The 12,110-nt window shown below is 47.8% G+C and overlaps 1 protein-coding gene across 9 annotated transcripts in view; it reads left to right on the top strand.

Moving 5' to 3' along the window:
* Mtmr3 (myotubularin related protein 3) overlaps positions 1-4,233 on the top strand; it is a 115,508-nt gene extending 111,275 nt beyond the window's left edge. For all 9 annotated transcript variants that reach the window (XM_069994556.1, XM_069994558.1, XM_069994555.1 and 6 more), the window contains one exon: positions 2,160-4,233. In XM_069994556.1, the coding sequence (XP_069850657.1) occupies positions 2,160-2,331 (172 nt within the window). In that variant the 3' untranslated portion in view covers positions 2,332-4,233. The remainder of the gene's footprint in view (positions 1-2,159) is intronic.
* The last annotated feature ends 7,877 nt before the right edge of the window (positions 4,234-12,110 follow it).

The following is a 12,110-nucleotide window of genomic DNA, read 5'->3' as shown; positions in this document are numbered from 1 at the left end:
GTGCCTCTGTAGGCGCTGACCCGATGCCAGTCACATTTTCTTTTGAGTTAGTCACTCATTGAAATGCCAGGATGATGCTGATAACTTGTAAGTCAGCACTACTGTAGCTTTTTGTTTTGTTTTTATAGAGACAGAGATAATCATCCCAACAAATTATTTTGGCATGGTAGACTAAGAGAAAGACTCCAGTTGGATCTTTCAGAGTCTCCTAAAGGATGTGAGGAAGCTTTACTGATCAAATTCATGTCAGAAGCTGGCTTCATGGCTCAAACCTGTAGTCCTGGGAGGACTACAGGTCCTCAGGAGGCTGGGATCTGAGGAGGTTTTGAAGGTTTGAAGCCAGACTGTGCAACAAAGTCCAAGAGACTCTATTTCCAGTTAACCAGCAAAAACAAACAGCAAACAAAAAAGCTAGACTTGAGGTTGCTCAGGAGGTAGAACAGGAGCTGTGAGCAAAAAAGATGAACAGGAATACAAGGCTTTGCGTTCAGGCTCTGGTACTGGAACAGAAAATAAAAATACTCATTTAAAACTTTTGAGCTGAACTCCAGGTGAGATTGAAGCTTGTGAAACTGAAGGCATGGCTCAAGTAGACCCTATCTCAAAATAACTAGAGCAAAAGGGGCTGAGAGTGTGGCTCAAGTATTTGAGTACTTGCTAGTAAGCATAAGGCTTCCAGTTCAGATTCTAGTATTGCCAAAATGAAATGAAGATATTCAGAACATTTCCTAGTTACATAGACTCATGCTTTTTAGAAATAGAAGTGCTTACTATATTCTAGAAGCAAAATCTTGTGTGCTCATTTTGGTTCTCAGTCCTTCCACCGTCTTTCGTGCCACTTTTTCCTTCTGCAGTATTCATTTGTTCCCATGTGGTCTTTGGTGTTCTTGCTTATTGTAGGGCCTTATCCAGTGGTGGTATGCATTCTGGGGCCTGACTGAGAAGGCTTAGTGATGCCAATTGTGAAGGAGGCTTTTCAGTCTGCTGCCTCCCTCCTCTTTGGTAGGCTGGGTCAGTCTCCTTAGAGTTCCCTGTACTCAGCCCATTGGGGTTTGCTTGTACTACAGGGCTCAGCAAAAGTAAGATGGACAGAAACTTGTTCTCTGTCTGTCCCTTTTCCTGTGAGTGTAATGGGACCTTTGCCACGCAGCTGTATCTAAGCAGGGCTTTTGGTAGACAAGGATTGGGATTGAGGGTAGTCAGGACTTCAGGTAGAGCTCTAAGTTTCCCTGGAGGTACATGGGGCCAGGCAGTGAGCCATAACTTACTGACTCTACTAGGGTGTGTGTATGTGTGTGCATGTGTGTTCATCCAAGCCTTTGTCCTTTCACCTCTCCTCTTGTCTCTCTGAGCATGCTCAACTCCTGCTTTGCATGCTGCAACAGTAAGCCTGGGTGGCAGCAGTCTGCCCCTGAGCCTCTGGGGCAGTGGCCCTTGGGCAAGGCTCCTCATCCCAAGTTGGGCTAAGTAGTTGTTTCTGTCCTCTGAGGGGCCAAGGGGCATCTCTCTTTTGTCTCTGATCTCTCAGTAATCATAAGCAACAGAGGCCATTTCCCCAGTGGGTGTGGCCACTGGGGAAAATCTCAGGCCTTCACCTGTCTATTGAACTGGCAACTACTTCTGCCTTGGACACTGGTTCTCACAGATCTCTCTCAAGCAACATCTCTCTTTTTGGTTTTTTTTTTTTTTTTTTGGTCGGTCGTGGGGCTTGAACTCTGGGCCTGGGTGCTGTCCCTCAACCCTTCAGCTCAAGGCTAGTGCTCTACCACTTGAGCCACAGCACCACTTCTGGCTTTTTCTGCTTATGTGGTGCTGAGAAATCGAACCCAGGGCCTCATGCATGCAAGGCAAGCACTCTACCACTGAGCCATCTTCCTAGCCGAAGCAGCATCTTCTTGTACATTCAATAATCTTGAGCCATAATAATGAGGCAGCCAAGTGTCCTTGGCCCCCAAAATGAAAGTGGCATGTGATTCTGCCAGGTGCGGAAGTCCTCCTTGTCCTCAGCTTGTTACTGGCCTAGAGAAATGAAGCGTTTGATCTCACAGGAGTCTCCAGCACATCCAATGGCACGCAGCAAAATTCTGTCTCCTGTGGTTGGTTTCCTCCCCTATATACCTGCTCTATAACACTAATAATGCTTTGTTTCTTCTCTCCAGGAATTGTGGGAATGTATTCTGTTCCAGTTGTTGTAACCAGAAGGTTCCGGTTCCTAGCCAGCAACTTTTTGAACCCAGCCGGGTGTGCAAGTCTTGCTATAACAGCCTACATCCCACGAGCTCCAGCATTGACCTTGAACTGGATAAACCCATTGCTGCCACTTCCAACTGAAGCTCAGTGACCTGGGGTGGGCAGAGGCCAAGCTGCTGTTCCTCTGACAGGCCCACACCGCCTGGGCAGCCCGAGAGGCCCGTGCACTTTGGAATTGGGGCATGGATCCATCTATACAGAGTGACAGGAATTGGGATGTACCACTGGATTGTAGACTGATTCTTTTCTTTCCTTCTATCCTTTCCCTTTTCCATTCTCCCTCTGCTTTCAAAAAAGAAAAAAGTCCCCTGGTTGTCTTAATTTTTTATTTTTAATGTTTTGTAATGGAAGACCAGAGGTCTCCAGGCTTCCTGTATCAGTGGGGCTGCCGCTGCTGGGCATGCTGAGGGCTGGCCTGGGCTTCGGGGAGGGTGGGGCCAGCAGTGGAGGCAGGCAGGAGACAGCGAGTGGGGCAGAACATAACGCCAACTTTAGTGATTATTCCTCATGTCATCACCACCTCATGAGCTGGTGGGAGCTGGCAGTACCTTCCCTAGTAGTGTTGCCCCATACCCATCCCACCCTACTGACAACCAACAGGATTGGCACACTATGAATGGTTCCCTTGGGGAAGGAAGTGTGTGCTGCTTTTGCGGCAGGCAAGGAGTGGGGTGGTGGTCAGCACGTTGGCCCACATTGGATTCTGTGACCTTACCCAGACTGCCCAAGGCTGCCTTTGCTTCCTAGGGGCTGCCTTCCTGGGTAGCCTGGGCTGTGCTTCCTGCCCTGCAGCCTAGGAGTGCAGACTGGCCAGAAGGTGGCGTCCTGCTGCTGTGGTGAAGGCCTGCCAGCGTCTGGCCCATGCACACCTGGGAGCCCCCTTTGGGTTGTGGTCCTCTGAACAATCTCTCTCCTTGGTCATCACAGGGAAATACAGACTCAGGGTTCCAAAAGTTCCCTATTCCCAAACCAAACAAATCATGGATCGCCCCTGAAGGGGTAGAATCAGCCTTCACAGTTACAAAGGTCCCCACACAATCAGCCTTCCTCCTCCTCTCCTTATTGGGGCATCAAGGAAGACCCCGAAGTCCCTTTCCCTGCTGTCAGCTTCCTGAGTGGGCATATCAGTGGAGGGTCTACTTGGGGACCACAGGGTTCTTGGAGGAGATTCAGGGCGCCTTTTCTCAGTGAGCTCTGACGTGGTCCAAAAGAGCCTTAAATCAAGAATTGTGGAGGTGGGGAAGGGCGCAGAGGAGCTTAAGGTGGTGCTTTGTAATGTTGGCATCCACGTTTGTGCCTGCCTCCCCCCCCCCCCCCCCCCCCCCCGCCGGGAAGGGTCTCGACTCTGCTGAAAGCTGCTAGCTGGCCACAGGGCAGGAGAAGGTTAGGTGAGGTCATGAAACACTAGATTCTAGCCTGCTTTGTGCTCACTCCCCTTTCCCCTAGCCTAGGGCACGCTGTGTCTCAAGGTGGCTCCTGCAGGTGCTCAGAAGCCTTCCCTGGTGCTGGCGGTTGAGGCAAAACCCAGAGCATCTGAGCACAGCGGGACTTGGGTGGCAGCGGCTTGTGCAGCGTCTGGCTCTAGTGAAACAGGGTGTAGTTCTCCGCACTCTGCGTGGTCTGCCCAGCAGGGAGGAGAAGTCAGAGTGATGGAAGATTGTGAAGTTCTTATTGACAGGTGCCAAGAGGTTATGATACGGGTTTCTTGGGTCTGTTGTACAGTGTGAATAATTGCTTGCAGCTCTTAGCCCTTTTTTGATCAATGAAGCACTTTTTTATTAATACTTTCTTTGTATGTAAAGGAGGAACCGTAACTCTCCGTAGCTGTACATATAACCCTTTTCTCCTAAAGAGGAGCCAGTGCTCCTATATTTTTCATTTTTTTTGTCAAAGCAAGAAGTAAATACTTTAGAATTGTTAAATATATAAATAAAGCAAATAAAGTTGAGTGTTTGGCATGGTGGCATTTGCTAACCCGTTCTACTTCTTTGCCCTGTGATTTATCCCCTCCTAATCCTTGGCCCGCTCACTCAGGAGGTGGTTTGAGGAAGGGCTGGGATACTGACCTCTGGCAAAGGAAAATGGCAGATTGTTTCTCAACTTGAGACCATCATTAGGGCCTCACCATGATGCCCAAGCACTGGAAAACATTTGCCCCCCCCCTCCCCAAGATTCTCACAAACTAAGCAAAAGGTGGGGGAGGGAGGGCAAAATAACTGGACATCCTAACAACCAGCTGCACATCAGTGGTAATTACATCTACCTCTGGCCTCTGAGCTCTTTTTTTTTTTTTTTAGTTCCTCTTGTTGCTTTTCCACCCGGGCCCTCCCACACGGGGAGCAGTTGTGCTGGTGTGTGGAGGGGCATGGGAGACACTCTGCAGGGAGACATCTTAGAAAATGATTCTGCCTGGCATTATTGGGTGAGAGATTGTGTGGGCAGGAGACAGTCAGATGTGATTGGTTCTCTTCCTCACATGGGGAGGAGGCTCAGTTCCTCAGACCTTTGACATCTGCTTCCAGCTGGGATAGGCCATCTCATCTAGTCGTTTCTGGGCCGTTTGCTGGGTTTCCCACCCCCCCCCCCCCGTAGGTGGGATCCATTATGTATTTCTTCTTCCCTTGGGAAGATTGGTGTATGGCACCCAGCTCTTGGGTCTCAACGTGTGGCCAGTTGGCTGGCCTCTAAAATAAGACGTGCTGGATGCCTTATCTCTGAGGGAGTCTAGAGGTCATAAGCAATTGAGAACTGCTCAGTGTGGACAGGTGGCTGAGGGACCTGCACCTGTCACCTCAGCTCCTCCACCTGAGAGTCTCAGCTGTGTTCATGCCAAGTTGCAAGACACTTGTGTCTCCTCACCGCCACAATTGCTCCAGAGGCCTGGTGGCTTAATCTTCACCAGGTTCAAACTCTGGCGTAGCCTTTCGAGGCTAATGGGGACCTGGAGAAGTGCTGAGGTAGGAAGATGAAAAGTCAGGGGACTGGGGACACCCAGTGTGGCAAGAAACATTTTGGGGACAGTGGCTGTGGGTGGAAGAGCAGTTCTCAGTGGACAAGGCTCGCTTCCTTCAGGCCGCCATGTAGAGAGATACTGACCATCATCTCGTGCTGCCAGGATGCGCACTTCATCCCCAAACTTCCCTATTTCCTTGTGCAATACCTCGTTTTGGATATTTTTGGCCTCAGGCCCAGTACCCCCCCCCAAAAAAAAAAATCCTGCCTTAACTCAGTGGGGTTTCCTAGTGAGAGCAAACAGCATCCTCCCCTCCCCATTTTCTTAATATAGTTCCTGTTCACCTCCATATTGGCAAAGACTATTGTAACAAGTGAAAAGGTACTGTAGCCAACCTAAAGGCAAATGAACAAAAGTGGTGCTGTGGAGGCTGTGAAGCTCAGCCCTTACAGCAAGGTGGGACTGGCCGCCATTACAAGCTGTCATCCCTGGTGGCTCACATGACCAGAAGTTCATGCCAGCCCTGACCTCTGATCCTCTTAAGAATGTGGGCTGATGTGTGTAAGTGCTATTGCAGGAATTCAGTCATTAGCTGGTGCCAGTTTAAGTCACCTGTTGTGGGAGAGAGGGCTAGTAAGAGTTTGAAATGGGCCCTGGGCTGGGGAGAAAGATTGGGGAATCAGGGCATGAGGCCCTGCTGTTGAATTTCTGGTCACAGTTCCAAGGAGGTGGCTCTGAATGGAGATTACTGAGGAGATCTCTTGAGGGCAGGGTAGGGATGCATGAGCGCCTTCCTGACTGAAATGGGAAGTGACGCTTCTAAGCCTCAGACACAACCACCAGCCCAGCGGTGCCCAGCACACAGCTTCCACCCTGAAGCCCTGCTCCTCAGTGGACGGAGCTCAGCTGCCTCCCGCCCTATCAGGACTGAATATCCTTGGAACTGGGAATTGTGAAGTTCCTAAATGCTGCTATTGTATTCCACTTAACACATAAGGACTTTTCCAGTCTTAAGTTCTCAGCCGCCTTATCTTAGGGTTCCTGGCAGTTGCACATGAACTGTATCTTCCGTGAATTGATATTTTTTAAATGAGCCTTCTTCATTGGTTTGTAAGATTTAAAAAAAAAAAAAAGCATAACCCGTGGGGCTCGGATGCTGCTGTGGAAATTTCTGGAGTGTTGCTGACAGTTCTGATTGCCTTTGTAACAGCATGGATAACTTCCGTAGCCTCGCTGATTATGGATGGTGAATAAACCTTGTTATTGTGACCCCAAAACAGTTGTTCAGCCCCTGGGTTTGTCTTTTATTTCTTTGTGATTTCAGTATAAGAGATTTAACTCAACCAAGTGCTCTACCAGTTGAGTCATGCCACTCAGCTCTGTTGTATTCATAAGAGTTTCCAATATCAGCCTGGTCTGGCTTCAGACTGAGATCCTCCAGTTATCCCAGATCATCTAAATGCCAGTCCTGATGGTCTTAGAACACTGAAGTTGGAGATGCAACCTGTTTGATTAAGACAACTGGGTTAATTATGAACTGTCTCAGCACCCCATTCAATTAGTTTTTATATGCTACTGGGAAATCCTGACTTCATGTAGGGAATAGTATATGGTCACAGCTTGCTGGCAATCTCTGGATATTGACACAACTGAAGTAGACACCTGAAGGTATTTGACACCTACTTTCATTTCTTATCAGCGATATAGAAGCTAAGAAACAGCTAAGGCTAGCTATTGAGGAGACAGATCTGAGGATCATGGTTCAAAGCCTGCCAGGGCAGGAGAGTCCATGAGACTCTTATTTCCAGTTAACCACTTCCATCATGTGGAAGTGGAGCTGTGGCTTAAAGTGCTAGCCTTGAGTAAAAAGCTCAAGGACAACACCCAGGCTCTGAGTTCAAGCCCCAAAACAGGCACAGAAGAAAAGAAAAACAGCTCAAAGCTCAGATTCATCCACAGCTCCCTGCTGTGGATGACCCCCACCGCTGTCCCAGCAGTGACCCGTGAAGGACATTTGCTGCACGGATGAGTGGCTAACTCTTGTGCTCCAAACCCTTGGGACATATTGATGGTTTCTAATATTTAACACAGCATCCAGAACAAATGTACCAGACTTTAGGATTTTGTTTTGGAAGTACTGGGGATTGAAGCCAGGGCCTCATGCATTCTGGGTAAGGACTCCCACTTGAGTCATGCCTCCAGTCTCACACAAATCCATTTGAAAACCACTAGTTTGGTGGGAAGAACTGGACGGCTTGGAATCCTAGCCATGCGATACCAGCTGAGCCAGGTTTGCTGGTGTAAATACATGAGATCCCATCTGAAAAAGTAACTCCATGAGTTGGTGGCTCACACCTGTAACGCCAGCCACTCAGGAGGCTGAGATCTTGTGGATTGAAGGTCAAAGCCAGTCTGGGCAGGAAAGCCTATAAGAGTCATATTGCCTTAAAAAAGCAGGATGTAGAGATATGCCTCAACTGGCAACACTTTAGCCTTGAACAAGAAAAGCTCAAGAACAGCACCCACAGTCCTGAGTTCAAGGCCCAGAATGGGCACACAATCAATAAAGCGAAACAAGCTAGTGGCATGTCTCAAGTGGTAAATGCCTACCTAGAAATCTTGATGATGATGATGATGATGAATGGAAATTGTTTTCTGCCTAAAAACTCTGCACCCACCTTCCTCAGTCCCAGCACTCTCTCTCACCAGGACACTCATCCGCTCCTTGGCTGCCTTTAGTTGCCCCGTTTTCCCAGCTCTCCCTTTCCTGCAGAGAGGCTGCTGAGCCTGGACATCCAGGCTCCACCCCATCCACTTTGGGCACTGCTGGCGTCTCAGGCTGTGCATCTCTGCAGTGGCTCCAGAGCTCCGCCTTTGTTTTGATGTTCCTCTGTTTCAACCTTGAACTTCTTCCTGTACTTAAAGAAGGGGCTTTGCATATTCATTCAGCAGCCAGCCTGTCCATGTGTCTGTCTGGCAGTGAGTGAGTGCCAGCCTCTCCCCATCTGCAGGAGAAGAGACCCACTGCTTTAAATCACTATGAGATACCTTTGTTTCGGTGAAACACACAGTTTTCCGTGCAGTTTTATGTTTCTTCCTGGGTAATAACTTAGGGAATCCTGGGGGAATGGCATACAGAAATAACAAATGATGGATCATTAACTGTGGCTAATTGTTTCTTTATGGCTTATGGTGGAGCTGTCTGAGTTGCTCTGTCACTCAGCTACAGGTGGCGAAGGAGGTAAGACTGCTTCAAAATAACCCGGGGCCTCTGAGGAGGTGGAGGGAGGAGCCTTTAAGAAAGCTGCCACTGGGGCTGGGAAGGTGGCTCAGTGGTAGAGCGCTTGCCTTGCATGCCTGAGGCACTGGGTTCGATTCCTCAGCACCACATAAGCAAAAAAGAAAAAAGCCGGAAGTGGCGCTGTGGCTCAAGTGGTAGAGCACTAGCCTTGAGCTGAAGAGCTGAGGGACAGCGCCAAGGCCCAGAGTTCAGGCCCCACGACCGGACCAAAAAAAAAAAAATTAAAAAAAGAAAGCCGCTACCTAGGCTTTGCCCTATTGGCTGCTCTAATCCCAACAGCTTGGGCTATTAAGGTGTCCTTTCCTGAGACTACAGCTCCTTCCAGCCCACAAGTGAGGAAATGGTTGGTACACTGTCCCAGAAATCCATTGGAGTACTCCAAGAAGGGGATTCATCTACCTGTCAGGCTCCCAACCACTGAAAATTCATTTCAGCAAACATCTCTTCAACACACACACACACACACACACACACACACACACACACACACACACACACACACACACACACACACACACACACACACACACACACACACCCCACATGGAGGCTGGGTATGGTGGTGGTACATGCCTTTAATCCCAGTATCAGGGAAGCTGAGATAAGAGAATCACAAGTTCAAAGCCAACCTGGGCTACATAGCAAGAGCCCACCTAAAAAACCCACAAACAACAACAACAACAAAAACCCAAACAAATTCCTGTAAGTCCTAGCTATTTAGGAGAATGAGATCTGAGGATTATAGGGCACAGTCAGCCTGGGTAGTAAAATTTGTGAGCTTCTTCTCTCCAATTACCCTGCAAAAAGCTGGAAGTGGCGCTGTGACTCAAGTGGTAGAGCGCTAGCCTTGAGCTGAAGAGCTGAGGGACAGTGCCCAGGCCCAGAGTTCAGGCCCCACGACCGGACCCCAAAAAAAAAAAAGTCTCACTGGCCTTAAACTGAGATCCTCAAATCTCAGCCTCTTGAGTAGCTAGGATGACGGGCGTGCGTGAGCAACCAGCAGCCAGCCCACTGCTTTCTAATATTCAGACAGCTAAGTTGTTTCAGCTTTTTGCTTTCTGCAAATTGCTACAATTGATGTTCTTTTTCATGCTTTGTAACAATTTTAATTAGAAGTTATGCAAAATGACATTTTTGGGATGAACAGTAATCACTTAAATTTTTTAAAATGTGTGTAAGATTTCTATTTAAAATAGTTGGTAGGGATTTAAGGTACAGCATTTTTTTTTTCTTTTTTAGGGGAAGATGGTCCTGTGGCCTGAGCTCAGGGCCTGGCAGTTTCTGTGGGGTTTTTTGTTGTTGTTGTTTTGTTTTTTGTTTTTGTTTTTTTTGCTCATGGCTAGTGCTCTACCACTTGAGCCATAGCTCCACTTTTAGCTTTTTTGGTAGTCAACTGGTGATAAGTCTCGTGGCCTTTCCTGCCTGGGCTGGCTTTGAACCTTGATTCGACAGATCTCACCTTCTTGAGTAGCTAGGATTATGGTCATAAGCCACTGGGCTAAAAATCCCATCCTTGAAAGCCTAGTGCCAGTTTTCACCTTCCTCCTATCTGGACCCCACACCTCCTGACCCCTTCTTCCCAATATTTCTCTACTTGCTTTCCCCCCTAAAGCAGACAACTGCATAGATTGTAAATGCCTTGATAGTGAGAATCACGATTTCCCCCCTCCAGAGCTCCACAGGGCTGAGTCTCTATGAGGACATAAATAGTCGTGTGGAGAATTGTCCTCTACACTGAAAAACCATTTTATGGGCCAGAGGAAGGAATAAGTGAGTCATTCAGCGCTCGCTGGAGACTCAAGTCTTCTTTTGATAACAGTGTTTATCTGCAGGCCTGAGATGAGGGTGATTGAACGCGGCAGGATGTATTTTCTCTCGCTCTAAAACATTCTGAGCCACCTGGAGTGCTGATAGTGGATGGAACTGTCTGAAAAACAGGCCCTATTGTCCCAGGGCTTTAATCATATCCTAAAACTCTGAGGCCCAAGACCAGAGCTTGCTTTTCACCTTGAACAATTCATTGAACGCTTTGCCCTTGCTCGACTATCTGTAGGTAAGTGCATTAAGCTATAGTGACTTGCTTTTTCTTTCTTTTCTTTTCTGTTTTCTTTTTGTTTTTGTTTTTTTTTTCTGGTGTCTGTACTGGGGCTTCAATTCAGGGCCTGGAAACTCACCCTTCATTCAAGGCTGCCACTCTCAACCACTTGAGCCACAGCCCCACTTCTGGCTTTTTGGTGGTTAATGGGAGATAAGAGTCTTAGGGACTCTCCTGCTTGGACTGGCTTTGAACCACAATCCTTATATCTCAGCCCCCTGAGTAGCTAGGATTACAGGCGTGAGCCATTGGGATGTCTCTTTCCCTCCCCACCTCTCTCTCCTGTAACTTTTATCCATTAAGCATGGTTTTCTTTAGGCCCATGCAATTAAATGTTGTGGAAATAAGCTGGGCCAGTGGCTGATGCCTATAATCTTAGCTACTCAGGAGGATCTGAGGATTAGTTTAAAGCCAGCCAGGGCAAGAAAGTCTGTGAGATTCTTATCTCTAATTAAACACCAGAAAATCAGAAGTGGTGCTGTGGCTCAAAGTAGTAGAGTGCTAGCCTTCAGCAAAAAGATCTCGGGGACAATGCTTAGGCCCCGAGTTCAAGCTCCATGCAGAGAGAGAGAGAGAGAGAGAGAGAGAGAGAGAGAGAGAGAGAGAGAGAGAGAGAGAGAGAGAGAGAGAGAGAGAGAGAGAGAGAGAGAGAGAGAGAGAAGCTATGGAAATAAAAGGCTTTTTATTAAACACTTGTTCTATGGCTTAAAGATCCACTCTCCCATTTCATAATTTAAAATATAGGAAAAAAATCTATTGTCATCTAGGGAAAAATAAGAACACTTCTTTGATTTCTATGGAGGCTAGCCAAGAACAGAGGCCTGAGTGACTCAGAAAATTCCAAAGTCACTTAAAATGAACTTCATTGACTATTAGATAAAAAGTTATTCAGAAACATGAAGTGTGATAAGGACAGAGTCTGACTGAGACTATGTAACTGGACATGGAATATAGTTAACTAAATACCTGGGTCAAAACAAAGACTAACTGCAGCCAAATGCTGGTGGCTCACACCTAGACACTTAGAAAGGCTGAGAGCTGGAGGATCAAGGTTCAGATTCAACCTGGCTGGAAAAGTCTGCGAGAACCCATTTTCAAAATAACAGGCCAAAAGGCATGGCTCAAGGGGTAGAGCATGGCTGTGAGCAAGCAAACCCAGTGAGTTCAAGTCCCAGAACACACACACATGCGCACGCGCATGTGCACACACACACATACACAGAGACTAATTTTAACATACACCATGGTACTCATGTCTAGCAGAAAAGAGAATAGAGGCAGTCACCTTGAACAAACTTGGCCCCTACTGCTCTTCTCTGCTTGCTGGTTGGGCTGGAGAGGTGACAGGAGATGCACCGTTCCTCCTGGCAGATGGGGCTGGGCCAGGCACCAGGAATACTGGTAATAAGCAGTTGCTACCACCAACCCCGTCCCTTTCTAAACCTGGGTATGTTATTTCTCTTCTGGCTTCCCATTAAAGCAATGGCTAAGAGAGGTGAGTTGGGGAGCAG

The sequence above is a fragment of the Dipodomys merriami genome, unplaced genomic scaffold (genome assembly GCF_024711535.1).
Source record: "Dipodomys merriami isolate MVZ:Mamm:240054 unplaced genomic scaffold, mDipMer1.0.p SCAF_45, whole genome shotgun sequence".
NCBI lineage: Eukaryota > Metazoa > Chordata > Mammalia > Rodentia > Heteromyidae > Dipodomys > Dipodomys merriami.
Note: the sequence above shows the minus strand (reverse complement) of the source record. Positions and strands in the feature narration are given on the sequence as shown.